Source organism: Scyliorhinus canicula, chromosome 7, assembly GCF_902713615.1.
Source record: "Scyliorhinus canicula chromosome 7, sScyCan1.1, whole genome shotgun sequence".
Taxonomy (NCBI): domain Eukaryota; kingdom Metazoa; phylum Chordata; class Chondrichthyes; order Carcharhiniformes; family Scyliorhinidae; genus Scyliorhinus; species Scyliorhinus canicula.
The window spans coordinates 201647474-201669468 of record NC_052152.1 but is presented as its reverse complement, the minus strand read 5'-3'; the positions used below and the strand labels follow the sequence as shown (position 1 = coordinate 201669468).

The window sequence follows — 21995 nt, the reverse complement described above, 5'->3', positions numbered from 1 at the left end:
CTGCACATCTTTGGACTGTGGGAGGAAACTGGAGCACCCGGAGGAAACCCACGCAGACACGGGGAGGATGTGCAGACTCCGCACAGACAGTGACCCAAGCTGGAATCGAACCTGGGACCCTGGAGCTGTGAAGCAACTGTGCTATCCACAATGCTACCGTGCTGCCTTTTTTTCTAATCCATCCTTTTGATAGTTAAATATGGAAATGGAAATGTGCAAATTCCACATGGACAGTGACCCAGGGCCGGGATCAAACCCGGGTCCACGGTGCCGTGAGGCAGCAGTGCTAACCACTGCGACACTTTGCTGCCCCTGCTGAATAGATTTCAAAAGGAAATTATAAAGACTTGAAAAGGAAATGAAATTGCAGAGCTGTGGGGGAAAGAGGAGGCGAAGTGGATAGTTTTAAAGAGCCAGCACAGCTGTGATGAACCAAATGGCCTCCTATTGTGCTGTATAATTCTATGAACATCAAGAAGACTTTGGGTTCTAAAACCCAACAGAGTTGAGTACAATGAACTCAGGATGCCTGCAGATAAAGGCCTTGGTGAGGTGGACTGGCCATGCTAAAATTGCCCCTTAGTGTCCAAAGATGTGTAGGTTAGATTAAGGGGTTATTGGGATAAGTTCTTGGGTTGAGTTCTCTTTCAGTGGGTTGTGCAGATTCGATGGGCCGAATGTCCTCCTTCTGCACTGTAGGGATGCTATGGATTCTCCAGTCGTTGGGACCCTCTCTTCCCGCCGGCATCGTACGGTGGATTCAATGAGAAATCCCATTGACAAGTGACGGGGGTAGAGACTCCCGCCGGAAGTGAACGGCGCTCCGCTGAAAAACACTCGGCTGGGGGACCGGAGAATTCTGCCCAAAGTCCAGTTTCTAATATCGTCTTACCTGTACATTGTTTCTGCCTCCACATCACCAAACCACACTTTCAAGTTTGGACTGAAGCTTTCCCCTTGTACTTCTAACATTGCGACATCACCTCCTCCATTCAGCTTGGAAAAAGAGAGAACAAACTTTGGCCCGTTACACTAATAGGAGCATGGCCTTCAAAGGGTTATGAGGAGTCAGGCACAAACACAAGCATGCCAAGCACTATCTCAAATTATCAAGCATTTCCTTGCTCATATTTTCACTCTTTTGTTTCCCTCTTTCTCCTCCTCAGTTGGGTCTTCAGTAAAGATTCACTAAAATGACACCAGGGTGGAGACAAACCCCCAGGATTTATTTTCATTAAGAAATCTAATAGAAGCCACCTTTTAGTGAAATGCCAAACCTAGACCCTGTCAGACCTCCCTGATAAACATGAAAGGTGGCATGGGCACCACGTCAATCAGAGGGATTTCCCCCCCCCCCCCCAGTGTTCGGGCCAACACTTATCCTTTAACCAACATCAATAAAAAGCAGATTATCTTGTCATTTACCTCATTGCTGCTTGCGGGAGTTTAATCTGTGAAAATTGGCCGTGCATTCCCTATATTATCACAGAAACCACGCCACTGCATTGACTGTAAAGTGCTTTGGGAATGTGGTGAATGTAACATGGTAATTCACACTATATCTTTGTAAGCGCAGTAGCATTATCCGACCACTAGGGGGAGTAGCTCTGGGAATGCTCAGGAGCTTGTACAGGGCTCCACCCTTGGCTCCGCCCATGACTCCTCCCTCTAGTGCTGCTGTATAAATACCCTTGTCCAGAGTCAGCCTGCAGTTCACTGAGAGTTCATCAACGTAAACAGGCTGGCTCTGTAGTAAGTCGATTAAAGCCTATATTCATATCGGAAACACGTGTCTGGTGAATTGGTGGTTCCATCAGGGATGCCCTAAGGTCACCCATTTTATGTTTCCTTATGGAAGGAAACCTTCTCTCGGCCTCTGAGAAATGTGTCCAATCTGCTCTCTCTGTCTGGGTAGTGCATGGATATTAATCAGTGCTCACGGACTCATGGAACTCACCACATCCTGACCCAGTCTGGCCGACATGTGACTCCAGACCCACAGCAATGTGGCTGACACTTAACCGCTCTGTGAATTTTAGCTCAGCAAGTCTCTCAGTTGTTACAACGTTGGCCCACAACTACCTCTCAAGGGCTGTCAGGGGTGGGCAATAAATGTTGCGCCTTGTCAGTAATGCCCACATCCCAAGAACAAATAAAAAGAACATGAACTCCCTCCTTTCCTCTGGTCCTCCTGGGCTCTGCATTCAGAATCGCTCTCTTCAGTCTTGCTGATGTTCTGCAAGTTGCCCTTGGCCTTTGAACTCAGCCTCTCGGTTTGAATATCTAAATGCCGTTGAAAGCGCAAAGTGCTGTCACATTCTCTGACTTGACTGTAAAGATCTTACCTCAAGGCAGCTGATGATGGGAATAGGAGTGACAGGAATGTGAAGTTGTGCCAAGCTCTCACTGAATGTGTATTCCACAGCCTCAGTGCCAATGATTGTCCAGCACGCACCATCATTCAACACTTCCCGGTTGGCTTCCTTGGGGCAAGGGGTCGCCTTTGGAAAGTCAGAACAAAACATCAGGTCAAAGTTGAGTTCTTGAGCAAAACATCGAGGGCTGGATTCTCTGTTTGAGAGATGAAGTGCTGACACCGGGACTGAATCGCGAGTGTTCTACGTTCACGATAGCGGCGCTGGTCCCTGAGCGATTTAGGACATCCTAATGGGCTAGAAGTGGCGCAATTCCAACGAACGTTGGTGTGTGATTTACGGGGATCGGAATCGACACTGGAGAGCCTGACGAGCGGGAGCTACATACAGGCACTCCACTCCCCCCGCACCCTCATCCCAGCCAAGACGATGGCACTGGTTGCGCTGGAGCACGCCCATCCCATTGAGGGGTCGGCTGGGGCCAGAGAGTACCGAGGGGAGGTGGCCTGGGGAGGCACCCAAACGACGAGTGGCGCTAATTTCACATTGGGCAGTCAGCAACGTGAGCTGCCGAATGGCTGCCTTGCAGGCTGCGGCAATGGTGGTCTGTGCCGGTCCGCCCCACAGCCCACCTCCTGGCCGCCGGCCCTGGCAGTAGCTCCCTGGGAAGCAGGACTACTGTCAGCACACTACAACAATGTTGGCCACTTTCCCTACCCACCACTGTCCCTCAGCAGACACACCGCCTGTTTCTCGATTTTAAATACCACAAGTGAACCTCGACTTTGGTAATTCCTCCTGATGGAGGCGGAGCATCGCGGGGCCCCAGAAATGCCGGTTCGAGCCTGCTAATGATATGCAAACGACGTTTCCTGTACAATTTGCATGCGGAGTGGAATGCATTCACGTCGCTGTCGAGGTACCAAAGCATGGCAGTCTGCTGGACGCCCAGCGCAGCCTTGATTTTTGGCTGAGGCAAGATTCTCCACCTGATTGTGTTTCCCGATTCTGGGGTCGCTGGACGGAGAATGTTTCCCGATTCTGGGGTCGCTGGACGGAGAATGTTTCCCGATTCTGGGGTCGCTGGACGGAGAATGTTTCCCGATTCTGGGGTCGCTGGACAGAGAATGTTTCCCGATTCTGGGGTCGCTGGACGGAGAATGTTTTCCGATTCTGGGGTCACTGGACGGAGAATGTTTCCCGATTCTGGGGTCGCTGGACGGAGAATGTTTCCCGATTCTGGGGTCGCTGGACGGAGAATGTTTCCCGATTCTGGGGTCGCTGGACGGAGAATGTTTCCCGATTCTGGGGTCGCTGGACAGAGAATGTTTCCCGATTCTGGAGTCGCTGGACGGAGAATGTTTCCCGATTCTGGGGTCGCTGGACGGAGAATGTTTCCCGATTCTGGGGCAGCTGGACGGAGAATGTTTCCCGATTCTGGGGTCGCTGGACGGAGAATGTTTCCCGATTCTGGGGTCGCTGGACAGAGAATGTTTCCCGATTCTGGAGTCGCTGGACGGAGAATGTTTCCCGATTCTGGGGTCGCTGGACGGAGAATGTTTCCCGATTCTGGGGTCGCTGGACGGAGAATGTTTCCCGATTCTGGGGCAGCTGGACGGAGAATGTATCCTGATTCTGGGGTCGCTGGACGGAGAATGTTTCCCGATTCTGGGGCAGCTGGACGGAGAATCCCACCCCTACTGTTGAATGTGATTTTGTGACTGGTTGGTACCCGGGGGCAGCCCTCGCAGACACGGGGAGAAAGTGATAATTCCACACAGACGGTCACCCGAGGCCGGAATCGAACCTGGGCCCCCGGCACTGTGAGGCAGCAGTGCTAACCATAGTTATTCTCCTCTGGGAGCACCCCAGGAGAAACATCAGACTATAAAAAAAATAACAGTTCAAAAAAACTTTTCTTTTGATTATTAATATTAAAAATAGTGGAGGTGGGGGGGAGCGGGCGCTAAAGACTGTCTGAGAAGCAAAGATTCATCCAATCGAATAACAAAGAGTCTGGCTGCTTTCTGGTTGGTGTGGGGAGTCAAGGCACTGCAACGATGGCCATGTTAGGCAATCAGTAGGAGGAGGGGTGTGGTGGGGCAAGCGAAGGAAGGAAGTCATGTGATTCGTCCAAGCCGAGTTGGCAGCCCAGTCCTCTGCTCACAGCGTTCAAATAGTCCAATTCGGCTAGCCACAGGAACGGAAAGCCCCAGATGGTTGGCAAGGCTACCTGGAACTGTATGATGTTCTCGTTGGACAGGCACAGGTACATCCTGTCAGTGTCCTTGAAGTGAAAGGCACACTTGTGTAGCTGAGAGACGGGTTCGTCCACATCCAGCGCTGCGTACTGCTTGTTCACCTTCCGAATGATCTGTCCGCATAATCACCAAAGTGAGAAACAAATTATTGTGCCGGTACGTCAAACAACCATCTTTTAGCTCAAGAATGTAAAAAAATTTGCAACTAAAATAAGCATGGCTGAAAAGAGAGACGTGTTTTCCAAAACATCCAAAGTTTTTTGGACTCTGGAATGGTTCCCACAGATTGGAAGGGAGCTAATGTAACCCCATTATTCAGAAAGATAGATAGGGAGAAAACAGGGAACTATAGACCAGTGAGCCTAACGTCGGTAGTAGCGAGGTTGCTGAAGTCCACTGTCAAGCATTTCAAAGCACAGCATTTGGAAAGCAGTGGTGTAACCAGACAATGCATGGATTTACGAAAGGGAAATCATGCTCGGCAAATCTACTAGAATGCTTTGAGGATGTAACTAGTAGAGGTGACCAGGGAGAACTGGTGGATGTGGTTTATTTAGACTTTCAGAAGGCTTTTGACAAGGTCTCACAGAGCAGATTACTATGTAAAGTTAAAGCGGATGAGATTGAGATGGGTAGAAACCTGGTTAGCAGACAGGAAACAAAAAGTTGGAATAAATGGGTTTTTTTTCCAATTGGCAGGCAGTGACTTGTGGGGTACTGCAGGGACACCAAAGACGGGATTCTCCGACCCTCCGCCGGGCCAGAGAATCGCTGGGTGCGGCGTAAATGCCGCCCCGCTGCCGGCTGCTGGATTTTCAGCGGGGGCGGGAATCATGTCGCGCCGGTCAGGGGCCATTGGCACGGCCACCCCCCCGGCGATATTCCGCTCGACGATGGGCCGGGTGGCCGCCCTTTTTCAGCCAGTCCCGCCGGTGTAAATCAAACAAGGTCCTTACCAGTGGGACCTGGCTCTCTGCGGGCAGCCTGCGGAGTCCTCGGGGGGGGGGGGGGGGTGCACAGGGGATTTGGGGGGGGGGGGGTGCCCCCACGGTGGCCTGGACCACAATCGGGGGCAATCCGCGGGCGGACCTGTGCCGTGGGGGCATTCTTTCCCTCCGCGCTGGCCGCTGTAAACGTCCGCCATAGCCGGCGCGGAGAAGAAACCCCTTGCGCATGTGCTGGGATCACGCCAGCACAGGCTGCCGCTCCCGCGCATGCTCCAACTCGCACCGGCCGGCGGAGGCCCTTCGGCGCTGATTGGCGCAGCGCCAACCCCTTCAGCAGCGGTTGGCGCAGCGTCAACCCCGCCAGCGCCGGCCTAGCCCCTGAAGGTGCGGAGGATTCCGTACCTTCCGGGCAGCCCGACACCAGCCTGGTTCACGCCACTCCTCGGTGCCGGTACGGCCCGCTCCGCCGGTGAGGGGAGAATCCCAGCCCAAATGTTCACATTATATATTAATGATTCAGACGATGGAACTAAATGTATTAACTCCAAATTTGCAGATGATACAAAGTTGGGTGGGAGGGTGAGCTGTGAGGAGGATGCAGAGATGTTTCAGTGGGATTTGGACAGGCTGAGTGAGTGGGCAAATGCACGGCAGGTGCAGGGTAATGTTGATAAATGTGAGGTTATCCGCTTCAGTAGCAAAAATTTGAAGGCAGGTTATCATTTGAATGGATATACATTGAGAGAGATGGATATTCAGCATGACCTTGGTGTCCTCATGTGTCAGTCTCTGAAAGTAAGCGCGCAGCTACAACAGGTAGTAACGAATGCAAATGGCATTTTGGCCTTCCTAGCGAGAGGATTTGAGTATAGGAATAGGGGTGTTTTACTGCGATTGTATAGGACATTGGTGAGGCCACACCTGGAATATTGTGTGCAGTTTTGGTGTGGTTATCTGAGGAAGGATGTTCTTGCTATGGAGGGAGTGCAGCGAAGGTTTACCAAGCTGATTCCTGCCATGGCAGGACTGCCATATGAGGAGAGACTAAGTCGGTCAGGATTATATTCATTGGAGTTTAAAAGAGTGAGAGGGGCTCGAATCTCTACAGTGCAGAAGGAGGCCATTTGGCCGATCGAGTCGCCACAACCCTCTGAAAGAGCACCCTACCTCGGCCCACTCCACCACCCTATCCCTGTAACATCGTAACCACACCTAACTGCTGGACATTAAGGGGCAATGCGGCATTGCCAATCCCCTAACCTGCACAGCTTTAGACTAGCGCAGCACCCAGAGGAAACCCACGCACACACTGGGAGAACGTGCAAACTCCACACAGACAGTCACTCAAAGCTGGAATTGAACCCGGGTCCCTGGAGTTGTGAGGCAGCAGTGCTAACCACTGTGACACCCTGTCACCCTCTCATAGAAACTTATAACATTCTAACAGGATTAGTCAGGGTAGATTCAGAAAGAATGTTCCCGATGGTGGGAGAGTCCATAACTCGGGGTTATAGTTTGAGGATAAGGGGCAAACCTTTTAGGACTGAGATGAGGAGAAATTTCTTCATCTCGAGAGTGGTGAATCTGTGGAATTCACTACCACAGAAAGTAGTTGAGGCCAAAACGTTGTGTAATTTCATGAAGGAATTAAGTACAGCCCTTGGGACTAAAAGGATCAAGGAATATGAGGGGAAGGCGGGATCTGAGTATTGATTTTGATGATCAGCCGTGATCATAATGACTGACGGAGAAGGCTCGAAGGGCCAAATGGCCTCCTCCTGCTTCCATTTTCTATATGCGTTTTTATGTGTGTTGCTGAAGCTTTTCATATTGCACTCATCAGAACAAACACTGGACAGTTTAGAAAACCAGGGGTTGGTTTAGCACAGTGGGCTAAACAGCTGGCTTGTAATGCAGAACAATGCCAGCAGCGCGGGTTCAATTCCAGTACTGGCCTCCCCGAGCAGGTGCCGGAATGTGGTGACTAGGGGCTTTTCACAGTAACTTCATTGAGGCCTACTTGTGACAAGAAGAGATTATTATTATTAAATTCATTGTTGGGTAAACAATGGTACTGGATCTAACACAAGAATGCCAAATTTCAAACAATCGCAACAATGTATACTGCAGGAGAGAAGGGAGGATGGGGTGGGGGTGGGGGGGGGGGGGGGGGGCTACAGTTTCCTGTTGCTTTCCCCCATGTATCACCCCAACCAGGACTGACTTCCAACCGGTCAGCATCCTTTTTTCTTGGAGTTGTGATCAGTTGAAATTTGATGAGTGAACAGAGAAAAGCTTTGATAACCTGCGTCTCCTTTCAGCAAAATTCAAGTTCTGAACTGGAAGAGACTTTTGTAAAAGTCACAAGCAGAGCAGTCAGCCAGGCCCCTGACTGGTTGGGTATTTTTGGGGGCCAATTTTAAGTGAATAGGATTAAAAATGAGAAATGAGGTGCTTGGTGTGTTATCTGTGTTGGTCTTACTTCGACTGCAACTGGATGCAGTAAAACGAGAAACAGGCTTCCGGCACAGGAGATGGTCCAACACTGTTTTATTGAACCTGTTGATTGCTGTACATAATCTGTTGTGGGTTGACACTCTGTTAACCTAACGGATAACCTCCTACTGGCTTGACCAGACTAGCTCTCTACCACATGGTGATGATGTTCATTGGCCTGTGCACTGCGACTATCTCCCTGGCCGTGACCTGTGAGAGAGGGAGAGCCTTAATGCCCTGTGGGCTTTATAGTGGTGGTGTCCTGTCTGGTGATTGGTTGTTCTGTGTCATGTGTGTTCACAGGTTATCCTGTGTGTCAATCACTGCCTGTCTGCATCTCATGATATACATGAGTGGATATTATGACAGTGCTGATTCTCTCTCACCCAACAACATCCTGCATTTCCATAGCACCTTTAAAGCTGGGTGTAAAACATGCCAAGGTACTTCACGGGAGTGTTATTAAAATCTACCCTCTTGCTTTGAGTGACCGGTTAAATGGTCCAGCAGCCCATTCAGCCGAACCAGGGCAACTAGGGATTGGGAAACGAATGCCAACTTCGGCAGCCGTGGCCGCATCCTCGATGTAAATGTTTTAATTCTCCCCTGATCAGATAGACTGCAAATGTAGTCCTTTATTTCAATGTGAATGACACTCATGGCTAGCCTCGGTGTCCTGTACTGGGAGAGGGAAACTAGCCTAGTTTAGAAAACGCAAACAACACACAAATGCACACATACTCAGAAACCCACCCACACACACACATACACAAACAAATCCCTCCCCCCCCACACACACGCACAGCAACAAACACCCACACACACGCAAACAAATCCTCACACACACACAAACAAAACCACACACAGACAAACAGAAACCCACACACACACACAGGCCAAAAGGAATGGGCCTGACTGCAAAGCACGTTTTGTGCCCAATCACTCCCGAGGCGATAAACTACTGGCATGCGTCCCAAGGCGACGCACAATGGCGCACATTGTGAGGGAGAGGGGAGCTCTCAAAAGCTACATGGGCCCATACTCTGGAAAACGGGAGTTATCCCACACGGGATTGAACAGAATATGCGTCACAGAAGCAGGCCATTCAGCCCAACTTGTCCATACTAGATGGTTGCTCAATTGGCGCTCCCTTATTACATGAGGCCGCTAGAATGCTTGTCATTAACCTTCCTATCGACATCCCTTTTTTGGGGATTTCGTGGGTGGGGGGGTTTACAGCCGGGTACCCTTCCTGAAGGTGGGGGCAGGCACTAATACGCACTGCCTTGCTTTGACCAGCAACTGGGCTCTGTTGTCGCCAACTAGTCCTGTGTCCTGGCGTCCTGAACCCTGGACCTTTTGGCCCAGGGGCAGGAGAGCCACTCCAGCTGTCCCCAACCATTCTATGCTGGCATAGGAGAGAAAGGTTAGACGGAAATAATAAAATAAAATGGGTGGAAAGAGAGAAGAGAAGTTGCATACATTTAGCCTTCAGCCACATTGAACTTGAATAATATTCTTCAGAATTTAATGGTTCAACAATTCTCTGTCCCAAAATGGGACTCTTATTTTAGATTAAACCAGAAGAGGGCAGAATGAGCAGTAATGCTGAAGATCACCAGACTGAAGTCAAAACTGAGTGCACAGGAGATAGTCATACCATGCTCGGTAAAGAGACTCCTGAGGCGGTGCAAACCAATTTGACAGCTGATCCGTATCTGATGTACCCGTCACGAGGGCGGAAATCACCCCTCTGACACTGATCGTTCTCTGCAGAGGAAACACAGAGGAGCAGGGTAAGGTGGAGGTGGCACAGCACGACATTGCCTGTGCTTCCCAGCTGTGAGTTCATGAATGTTACATGCCAAAGTCTTGACTTTCCAGGTCCCGATTTTCATTTTGACGAGTGGAAGGTGTGTGATTTAGTTTTGAATGTGCGGTGGCCAACGCAGGCCGACTGTCGCATGGATTCAGCAGAGTGGGGGCTAGGTCCAATGACAAAGGGAGTCCCAAGACAATTGGAGTCCAGTGTCTGCTGTGAGATATTACCACGGTCCATTAAGGGGCAGCACGGTAGCATTGTGGTTAGCACAATCGCTTCACAGCTCCAGGGTCCCAGATTCGATTCCGGCTTGGGTCACTACCGGTGCGGAGTCTGCACATCCTCCCCGTGTGTGCGTGGGTTTCCTCCGGGTGCTCCGGTTTCCTCCCACAGTCCAAAGATGTGCAGGTTAGGTAGATTGGCCATGATAAATTGCCCCTAGTGTCCAAAATTGCCCTTAGTGTTGGGTGGGGTTACTGGGTTATGGGGATAGGGTGGAGGTGTTAACCTTGGGTAGGGTGCTCTTTCCAGGAGCCGTTGCAGACTCGATGGGCCGAATGGCCTCCTTCTGCACTGTAAATTTAACGTAAATACATGAGCCGGCCCTGGATCCATTAGACCAGTGGTTCCCAAACTGTGGGTCATGACCCTCGTTGGGGTTGCAGAGGTCACATTTTGGGTCACGAGCTACCCCTCCTCCGAAACAACAGCCACTGAGGCAACCCAGTCCAGAGTGTCATGGGAATGTCACTTTAAGAAATGTTTGTCTTCTCAAGTGGCTGCAGTGATGTCATTGTGTGGGTGGAGCTGGGCTCTGGCTCTGCTTTTTACTTTGGCTTTGAGCTGGAAACGGTTTTTGGCTCTATGTTCTAGTTTCGTTTTCAGTTGGAGAGCTGCATTCAAACCAAGGAGGTGTATTTTGGTCTCTCTCTCTACATGCTAAAGAATGTCCCCAGATCACTTGATGGTTTCAAAGTAATACCTGTTTCTGTGCCGAATTAAACCTACTGTTTTTGTTAAAAAGGGTTTTTGACTTATGGATGTTGTTAGGAAAGTTACTAAGGATGACCTATAGAGTATTGTATCTTTGGGGGGAGTATCAGTGTTGGTAGTTGGTAAGATGCTTACTGTGTGTTTATAAAACGTTAACTGGATTCAGAGAATAAACATTGTTTTTGTTTTAAAATACTTTAGATCTCTGTTGCATCATACCTGTAAAGTGGGCCCCATAACCAAAATCTATACAAAGTTGTGGGTCAGGTGAACTCCATGATATACTTTGGTGTTCTCTAATCCCTGGCCCATAATAAGAGGCACTGAAATGTAACCAGCGAAAACTGAACAAGAGGACTGAGAAGCCTCCCAGTACTGCCCCACCCGCTGGTTTGCTGCATTACTGCAGGTGAATGGGAAGAACTCCTCAGGGGCTGGCAACTCTCCTTCTGGAGGTCCCGTTAAAGAGCCAGACTGGTGGGTCAATTCACTGCAGGGACTGAGTTATGGAGCATTGCCGAATGCCACCACAGGAAGTGAGATGACATTCTGGCCCCTCTGTGACAATGTTAGAAATGCAGGTCCCTTTAAGAGTAAACCAAGACGAGCTTCGGTGTGAACTGAGAGCAGGTGATGCTCACTGAAGCCTGTACTCGAGAGCTGGGTTTCCCCCCAGTGGAGGAATTGCTTCTAGACAGGGAGAGAATCGGGAAGGGCAGAGTGGAAATCAGTGTTTGTACTGGACTGAATCATAACAATGAAACAGTCGTGAACCACAGAATGTATTCTGCTGCCTGATTCGATGAATGGATATCCACCCGTAAAATTACTGTACACACCCTCTTCAAAGCCTTCAGATCCTTTCTAAACTGTGGTACCCAGAGTTGGACATAATACACCAGCAGAGGCCTAACCAGCAAATAACCATCTGTAAGGATGCAGCAATATTCAGAAAACCTGACCATTATTTCCTGTCCGACGCACCTCCTGCTGAGGCTGGTGTGAACTGAGGTGAAGTCTTACCCAAGTGCAGAGTGAAAGCTGCCCATTGCCTGGCACTGGCGACGAACTGTTCCCCCTCCACACACAGGTAACGGGTACTAACCGTTTGAGATCGCAGACGATTAAACAAAGCCACCTTGGAGCCTGAAGGGATGCACACTGGGAACAACAGTTAAACACAGTGAATGGCTTGTAACTGGAAAAGACTAGGCCCATATCTTACTTCTGAACAACATTCATTTCAATGGCATCCTGAAGGATATGGTTCCGTGGGCAGCATTGTCACTGCTGAATGGGTCCCATTAAATGTCCCAGAGCAACGTGGCAATGACAAATGTTATTCCTGCTTTAAAATGTCTACCCCACATTGCAGCTCTGGCTTCCAGCTCTTTCCATAGTTTTGTTTACTTTCTTCTGTGGCACACTTGTTATCCCCCCCCCCCCCCTCGGAGGTTACCGGCTATACACCATCCGGTTCTCCGAGACCACCACGGAGTATGAACACCCCTGGTAAAACCGGGCGGGGTTTCCCCTTAACAAGGGGGAACCGGATTGTATTTAAACCCCGACCTGGGTGCATGTTGGGGAGGGTGACCCTTTCAGGGCGAGGAGAGTTTGCTGTGTATATCGGATAGTCCGTGTTCACTCTACACCCTGCTGTGCATTCCTGTGTGCCTCTTCATTGGATTCTACACTGGCGACGAGGCTAAAGTGGAGCTAAAACCGGTACAGTGTACGACAGCACCGGACCACTTCGTCTAGGCCCCAGGAGGCTAACGAGATGCCCCACATAGGAAAGCTCGAACCGTTCGATGTGAGTAGTGATGACTGGGCTCAAATGATTGAGCGGATGGAATTGTATTTTGAACAATCGCAATAATGGGAGACAAAAGTATTGCTGACTGCAGTCAGTCGGCCGACCTACGCGCTCATAAAGAACCTAACCCACCCAGATGCGGCGGTTTTTGGAGAATCCAGCCCCGGGTCTTTCGCCACATTGGTCGAGGAGCATTTGAATCCAAAGCCCCCAGTTATAGTCCACCGACATTGCTTCCATTCAGCCTCCCAGGCCCAAGGAGAGTCCAACAGCAACTTTGTGGCGCTACAGGAAGCTCGCCGCAACTTGTGGATTTGGGCCCACATTAAGTGACTCCCTGCAAGATCGTTTCATTTGTGGATCCGTGGTACTGGTACATAGCGGAGACTACAAACAGAAACCCACTTAACCTCCAGCGAGCAATCAAAATTGCAGTCTCCCACGAGGGCACCGAACCCAGAGCCCGAGAGCCCCCGCGAATGGCGGTTTTAAAGTCTGGAGAGATGCCCACATCCATCGGATGTGGAGGACGGCCCCTGGTCCTTTTGCAGAGGGTGCGGCGTTCTGGCATCGACAGAGCAGGGCCTGGTGATTTGTATCGCACCGGTGACTGCCGTTTGCGCGTGGATCATCGAGGTTGGACCGGCGTGGCCGGCGCGGGTGCTGGTGTGGGCGGCAGCGTCACGACGTTCCCTGGTGGGCACATGTCCGTGTTGGAACCACGAGAGTCTGAGAGTGTAGAGCCGGCCTCTGGCATTTCACCTCTGGGACTTTGGCAGCTGGAGAAGGCGGCAGAATTACGGTAATGGGGGCTGTGGGAGGGCCGGAATTGGAGCATCATGGTCAGGGTCTGGCGACTCCTGGGTGCGGTGGTGGATGTGGTACGCGTGACGGCTTGCCTCCTTTCCCTGTGTCCGGACTGAGTATGGAACTGGTCCCATTGAGCGAAGTATCACACCTGGGAGCAATGTGGCTCTCTCACTCTCTCGTCAGGTAAAGCCCAGTGTTGGGCGCCGTATAAGACCATGTGGCAGTTACTGTCGGTTAGTTTGGATCCATTCCTTGATGCGTCCCGACATGACCGGCAGAGAGTCCATAAAATCGAGAGCGGCAACGACCTCTTTGGGAGATTTGGGCCCCGGTGGCTTCGTGGAGAGGGGAAGGCAGCTCAGCCGAGAAGGAGGTGCTGGAGGTGTTAAAACGCATCAAGATAGACAAATCCCTGGGACCTGCTGAAATGTATCCCAGGATGTTGTGGGAGGCTAGGGTGGAAATTGCTGGCCCCCTAGCTGAGATATTTAAATCATCGGCAGCTACAGGAGTGGTGCCTGAAGATTGGAAGGTAGCAAACATTGTGCCCTTGTTTCAGAAGGGCTGTAGGGATAAGCCCGGGAACTACAGACTGGTGAGTCTTACTTCTGTAGTGGGTAAGTTGTTAGAAGCAATTCTGAGGGACAGGATCTACAGGCATTTAGACAGACATGGGCTAATTAGAGAAAGTCAGCATGGCTTTGTAAGGGGAAGTAATGTCTCACGAATTTGATTGAATTTTGTGAAGGGGTAACCAAGAAGGTAGATGAGGGCAGCGCGGTCGACGTTTTCCACATGGACTTTAGCAAGGCCTTTAACAAGGAACAGCATGGCAGGTTGCTGCAAAAGGTTAAATCTCCTGGAATCCAGGGCGAGGTAGCCAATTGGATAAAAAATTGGTTTGGCGACCGAAGCCAAAGGGTGGTTGTAGAGGGTTGTTTTTCAAACTGGAGGCCTGTGACCAGCGGTGTGTCTCAGGGATCGGTGCTGGGTCCACTGTTATTTGTGATATATATAAATGATTTGGATGAGAATGTAAGAGGCATGGTTAGTAGGTTTCAGATGACACCAAGATTGCTGGCAGAGTGGACAGTGAAGAAGGTTATGAAAGATTGCGACAGGATCTTGACCAATTGGGCCAGTGGGCCGATGAATGGCAGATGGAATTTAATTTGGATAAATGTGAGGTGATGCATTTTGGTAGATCAAATCAGGGCAGGACCTACTCAGTTAATGCTAGGGAGTTGGGGAGAGTTACAGAACAAAGAGATCCAGGGATACAGGTTCACAGCTCCTTGAAGGTGGAGTCTCAGGTGGACAGGGTGGTGAAGAAGGAACTCAGCAGGCTGATGCGTTATAGATTCATAGATGTGTACAGCACAAAAACAGGCCCATCGGCCCAGCTGGTCCATGCCGCCCAGTTTCTATCACTAAGCTAGCCCCACTTGCCCGTATTTGGCCCATACCCCTCTATGCCCACCCTGCCTGTGTAACTGTCTAACTGCTTTTTAAAGGACAAAATTGTTTTATTGGTCAGAATATTGATTACAGGAGTTGGAACGTCTTGTTGAAGTTGTACAATGCATTAGTAAGGCCACACATGGAATACTGTGTTCAGTTCTGGTCACCCTATTATAGGAAGGATATTGTTAAACTTGAAAGAGTGCAGAAGAGATTTACGAGGATGCTACCAGGACTTGATGGTCTGAGTTATAAGGAGAGGCTGGATAGGCTGGGACATTTTTCCCTGGAACGTAGGAGGCTTAGAGGTGATTTTATAGAGGTCTATAAAATAACGAGGAGCATTGATAAGGTAGATAGTGGGCAGCACGGTAGCACAGTGGTTAGCACAGTCGCTTCACAGCTCCAGGGTCCCAGGTTCGATTCCCGGCTTAATTCACTGTCTGCGCGTTCTCCCCGTGTCTGCGTGCGTTTCCTCCGGGAGCTCCGGTTTCGTCCCACAGTCCAAAGATGTGCAGGTTAGGTGGATTGGTCGTGCTAAATTGCCCCTAAGTGTCCAAAAAAAAGGTTAGGTCGGGTTACGGGGACAAGTTGGAGGTGTGGGCTTAAATGAGGTGCTCTTTCCAAGGGCCGGTGCAGACTCGATGGGCCAAATGGCCTCCTTCTGCACTGTAAATGTTATGATTCTATGATAGTCAACACCTTTTCTCAAAGGTAGAGTAGTCCAGAGTGAGAAGGCATAGGTTTAAGGTGACAGGAGAGAGACACAAAAGAGACCAGAGTGAGCATCTGGAACGGGCTGCCAGAGGTAGTGGTAGAGGTGGGTACAATTTTGTCCTTTAAAAAGCAGTTAGACAGTTACACAGGCAGGGTGGGCATAGAGGGGTATGGGCCAAATACGGGCAAGTGGGGCTAGCTTAGTGATAGAAACTGGGCGGCATGGACCAGCTGGGCCGATGGGCCTGTTTTTGTGCTGTACACATCTATGAATCTATAACGCATCAGCATTTGGGATCCATGTATCAGGGCGGTGTTCCAAGGTGTTTGTGTATGCGACTAACAGCACAGCCCACCATTGGACCCTGGCCGACGGGCTCGGGGGGATTACCCGAGTTGTGGTTTGTTATCGGTGTGGGCCGTAAACGCACGGCCGTAGATGTACTGGTGGAACTTGCGGACCCCAGAAACGACAGCCAGGCCTTCCTTCTCAATTTGTGCGTAATTGCGCTCCGCGTCGGCGAGTGTTCAGGATGCGAATGCTGTGGGTCGTTCCGATCCATCGTCCATGCAGTGTGTGCGAGGACAGCCCCCACCCCGTAAGGGGGAAGTGTCGAATATTAACGGGAGTGGCTTGGTGGGGTCGAAGGGGGGGTCGAAGCGGGGAAGCAGTTTCTCAGAGGACAGTTTCTGCTTCACCCCCATGAACATCTTCTGTTGCGGAGGGGCCCACTCCCAAGGGTACCCCTCCTTCAATAGTCGGTGGAGCAGGCTGAGCAGTGTAGCAAGGTTTGGGATAAGCCTCCCGTAGTAGTTGACTACTCTAAGAACGAGTGTAACCTGATCGCCCACACCTTGTTCTCCACTGGATGTAGGCCATGTCTGTCTGCTCAATACCCCAAGCAGGTGACCTCTGGGGTATTGAAAACACACTTCTGCCTTTGGTGATGGATGCCGGCCTGCTCGAACCGCCCGAGGATTTCCGCCAAGTTTTCCAGGTGCTCCTTGTCTGAGGTTTCAGTGATGAGGACGTCGTCCAGAAACACGGCCACCCTGGGCAGACCCCGCAGGATGTTCTCATCACTCACTGAAATATTGTGCACACCGACGAAACTCCGAATGGCAACCGGGTGTGTTCGTATAGCCCCCCCTGGGTATTAATGGCCACAAATGAGGCATTCGACACTGATTTTTGCCACACCCCCTTGATGTTACCTAAACCTTTGGCGAAAACCCCCAGTAACTTTGCCAGGGCCATGGGGGTACATGCGGCAAAAACACTGTCAATCTAACTTCAGGTGGCACAGCCAGTCACGGCCCAATAACTGGCACCGCAAATCACCATTCAGGGCAAGCATGCCGATTGTTCACCGTGAGTCACTGGTACCATGTTCAAGCTTCTGGGTTACTGCAGAGTAAAGGAAACAAGAATTCTGCTTCTCCACGAAACACCTTTATTTCTTTGATCCAACTTCACCGACAAATCTCCACCAGCACATAGTGCCACCTGTATCCCCTTTATATATCAGTGACTTCTATTGGATAATTCACATCAAATTAGTATTAAATTGGAAGGTGTGTTAAACCAGACCTAACATATCAGAGAGGTGCCTTCAATGGCCAGAGGCTCCCCTGTATATGTGGCCAACCTGGTATCTGTATCTTGGAGGGCCAAGGTCTGGGGACCGACTCGAATCTCATTGAGCGTATGGTGGCTTCCGATTGAGATTGTCGTTGATTCCCGCGAGGCATTGTGAGCCGGGTAGATCCCGGGAACGGGGTCTCCCAACTTTTATCGGCCACGCTGCGCCGCAGCGAGCTGCTTTTCCGGCACGGCATGGCCATTGGATCGTGCCCAACATTTCTCATCTGTCCGCTGGTTAGGTCCCCTGAGTGGTATCCTGCCAGGGGGTGGGCAGGGGGTGGGGGGGGGGGGGGGGGGGTAGGGACCAGGGTCGTAGAAGAACACATCAGAGAATGAGGTAATTCGGCCCGTCGAATCTGTTATTCGAAAGATTTCTCAATTTTGAAAACTTTAGAAGGTAATTGCTAAGCTCTCAGATGAGATTTCAGTGAACCAAATCCTGGGGATGCAGCTTCCTCATTCAGAGGTAATTGGCGGTGCAAAGGTTTGGAGGCATTCTTCATCATTAATCACACCGAACGAGAAGCCGGCATTTATGACCACTGACTGTCCTAAACTGCTGTTCAGCCAATGAGGTACTTTTGAAGCGTAATCACAGCTGCATTGTGGGAAAGCAAATTGTGCATGGCAAGCTCCCACGAACAGTAATGAGATTGTGGGATGGTAATTTGTTGGTTGAGTGATAAATATTGGTCAGGGCACCCAGGGGAACTCCATACTCTGCTTCAATACAATGCCGTGGGATTGTTCACGCCCACCCGAAAAGGCGGATGGGGGTCTCGGTTTAACACCTCACCAAAAAGACAATGAGGCGCTCCCTCAGAGTTAGCATATATTTTGCGCTCATGTCCCTGGGAGTGGAATTGGACCTGTGCGCAACATTCCCCCCCCCCCCCCCCCCCACCCCCCCACCTCCACCCGACTCGCAGTGATACTTACAGTCTGCATTCTTAATGGATTGTTTCTTCTGGGAAGGCTTTGAGATGACTTTGATGAATTTACTGTAGAAGGTCCCGACCTCTTGGCCATTCCCCAGGAAGAGTCTTAAAGCTATCCGGAAGTGCTTGCGTTTGTCGGCATCAGATATGAACAGTGCTTTGGCGCAGCCAAATTGCTGAGGGAAACGAATACGCGAAATTAAAAGCCGCAATTTTAACAGGGGCGCAGAGGGAACAGGACAATCTGGGGATTCAGCTCCACCAATCGTTGAAGGAGGCGGGACAATTTAATGAAGCTGTTGAAATGAAAAAAAAAATGAAATGAAAATCGCTTATTGTCACCAGTAGGCTTCAAATGAAGTTACTGTGAAAAGCCCCTAGTCGCCACATTCCGGCGCCTGTTCGGGGAGGCTGGTACAGGAATTGAACCGTGCTGCTGGCCTGCTTGGGTCTGCTTTCAAAGCCAGCGATTTAGCCCTGTGCTAAACCAGCCCCTGAAACAAAAGACACAAATGGACACGCAGGAAAACGATCGGTTAAGCCTCAGCTGGTGGACCCTGTGGTCAGATCTGGGCACCAAACTGCGGAAAGAGGTCAAGGTGTTGGCGAGGGTGCAGAGGACTTTCTGTTGAAAGGTGCCAGGGATGAGGAATTTAAATGACACCGAGAAGCCAGGGGCTGTTCTCAGCGCAGAGAACATAGAACATAGAACAGTACAGCACAGAACAGGCCCTTCGGCCCTCGATGTTGTGCCGAGCAATGATCACCCTACTTAAACCCACGTAACCCGTATACCCGTAACCCAACAATCCCCCCATTAACCTTACACTACGGGCAATTTAGCATGGCCAATCCACCTAACCCGCACATCTTTGGACTGTGGGAGGAAACCGGAGCACCCGGAGGAAACCCACGCGCACACGGGGAGGACGTGCAGACTCCGCACAGACAGTGACCCAAGCCGGGAATCGAACCTGGGACCCTGGAGCTGTGAAGCATTGATGCTACCCACCATGCTACCGTGAGGCCCCTAAGGTTAAGGTTAAGGGGAAATTTCTTAGAGGCGTTCAAAGCCATGAAGGAGTACGACAGAGCAACTCAGAAGAAACTGTCTGCCGTGGCAGGAGGATTGGTGACCAGAGTTCACAGGTTTAAGATAATTGGCAACAGAAATAGGATTTTTTTTAAAACACAGTGGGCGACTGTGATCCGGAATGTGCTTCCTGAAAGGGTGGTGATAGCAGGTTAAACATTAACTTCCAAAATGGAATTGGATATAAATACTTTAAAAGCTTGATTCGACCGTTTTATTAATTGAGAAATAGAGGAGATAAAAAGAGAAGGTTATGCCGAACAGCTAGAGAGTTGTGTTGAATCCTGCGCGCCATATTGTAGGGAGGACTAGCGAGGCTTTGGGGGAGGGTGCAGATACCGGAAGGGAATCAGGGGTGAGGGGCACCAGGCTGGAAAAATCTGGGGCAAAGGGAGCGGCTGAGGGGAGATTTAGTGTGTGGGTGTTTAAAATTATGAGGAGTTTCGATAGAGTAAACAAGGAAAGAAGCGTTTCCAATGGCAGGGTGCGAATTCCAGCTGACTGTCAATAGAAGCAGCCGGCGGCTGAGGAGAATATTACTCGGTGAGTGTTGTTGGTCCAGAATGCTATGCGGGAAAGAGTGATGGAGTAGATCCAATAGCAACATTCAAAATCAATTCGGATAATAATGCTTGAAAAGGCTTTGGGAGAAAGAGCAAGAAAGTGGGATTAATTGGGTAGGCACAATAGGCCTTCAGTACTGCACTGTTCTGTGATTTATGAAGTGAATTCATTCCAAATAATAAGCTCTGGAAACTTTCATGGCATTGGCCGGAAGCATTTTTATTTCCCCTACATTGTATCTCTTTTGTCTTGACGCCATGGTGGCCACTCTTATTTGGATTGGCCACAGCTTAGTGATCTCCAGGGATGTAAAGTCCCCGAGGGCCAGAGGCTGCTTTCCCCTGTGAGGGGGTTAACCTCAGCCGGTGCGGGCATTGAACCCCCGCCCCCGCTGCTGATGTCTCTCCCCGTCGCCACGTGAACCCCCAGCTACTGTACTGACAAGGCCATGCTGCAACCAATCAGGTGGAGTCCTTCTGCAATAGGACTCCACCTGGTGGCCAGGCTGGCAAGTCACACGGCAATATCACATGGGTAAGACCCACCAGCTAGCTATTTCTGCCCAGGACCACCAAAACCCCAACCACTAAATAGCCAAAGCTGAGCTGGTGACATCTCCGGGTGACCAACCAGTCCGAAAATACTGCAGGCGCTGGAAATAAAAACAAGCAATGTTGGAAATACTCAGCAGGTGTTAAGGAGAGAGTTAACGGGAGGAATTTTTCCAAGATTGCAAAGTGCTGGATCAGGCGATAAAAGCTGTGTGAAAATCGCCAGCTTCACAGGTGCCCCCTGTTAAACGGCACCTTGGCGAAGATCACATAGCAGAGATTGGCATCCCCCCCCAACAGAGATCGGAATCCCCACGGAGATCGGAATGCCCCCAGGACAATCTTGACCTCCCCCCCCCAACAGATTGAGCCCCCCACCATAGAAATTGGCACCCCCCCTCCCCAACGGTTAATCCCTCCACGGATATCGGGACCCCTCCTGATGACAAGGGGAACACACCCCAACCCACACACACAGAAGAGCAACCACACCCCCACACTACACAAGCATCGGGGTGACCCTTCCACCAGCATCAGGACACTCTCCTCCCCATTCCCACCTCAATGACATTTCCCCCCCCCCCCCCCCTCCCATTACTGGCACCGTCCCCACCCTCCTTCATGGTCTCCAGCCCTTCCCATCCCATTGCATGCACAACCCCCCCCCCCCCCCAGCCAACATGCATCAGGCCCCCCCCCCCCACATACATATGGGAACCCCCCAATTAGGCTTCCCAAAGGGCCCACCCCAGCAGTGCCAATCTAGCAGTGCCAGGGTGACAGGGGGAATGCCCAGTCACTGTTTTGCAATGTCCCTCATCAACTGGGGGCTATACCCATCTCCATGCCCCCAAGGTAGTCATCACGACTGGTTCTCTTGGTCTTTGAAAACAGTAATGTTCCGCGCCGGCGTGATATCATGTCACTGGGGCTACGTCATGCCGCCGTAGGTCAGGGGGGACGGGGCAGTATCCAGTGTCCAGTGGACCTTATGGTGTAAAGTAGGAATATTTAAATTGATTAGAATTCATGGAACTCAGGTTCATGCCACCAGCGGGGGGCGGGGATGATCTCAAACTGAGATCTCACCGGCGCTAATCCCATTCTAGCCATCTCACAAGATACCACCCAATGTTTCAGATGAAAAGTCATCGACCTGAAGCATGAGCTCTGGGTGCGATTTAATGGGGGAAAAGCAGTTCCGTTATGGATCTGCTCAGCGGGATGTCTCCCGGGATTGGCAGCTCCCAGAACGGCCCCGCTAATCAGCGGGATAGTGCTTTGTTTTCAGACCTCACCGAGGCCACACTTAGACACATTTCCCCCCCCCAAGGAAATGACAAGGGGAACACCCCCAACCCACACACACAGAAGAGCAACCACACCCCCACACTACACAAGCATCGGGGTGACCCTTCCACCAGCACCAGGGCACTCTCCTCCCCATTCCCACCTCAATGACATTTCCCCCCCCCCCCCCCCCCCTCCCATCACTGGCACCAT

The 21995-nt window shown here is 50.8% G+C and overlaps 1 protein-coding gene across 1 annotated transcript in view; it reads right to left on the bottom strand.

Annotated features, from left to right (window-relative positions):
- rbpjl (recombination signal binding protein for immunoglobulin kappa J region-like) overlaps window positions 1-21995 on the bottom strand; it is a 77037-nt gene that overhangs the window by 4232 nt on the left and 50810 nt on the right. Inside the window, exons 6-11 of the mRNA XM_038803717.1 lie at window positions 18286-18460; window positions 11918-12055; window positions 9740-9849; window positions 4609-4749; window positions 2346-2501; window positions 893-996 (exon numbers count right to left, since the gene is read on the bottom strand). Coding sequence (XP_038659645.1) covers window positions 893-996; window positions 2346-2501; window positions 4609-4749; window positions 9740-9849; window positions 11918-12055; window positions 18286-18460 — 824 coding nt within the window. The remainder of the gene's footprint in view (window positions 1-892; window positions 997-2345; window positions 2502-4608; window positions 4750-9739; window positions 9850-11917; window positions 12056-18285; window positions 18461-21995) is intronic.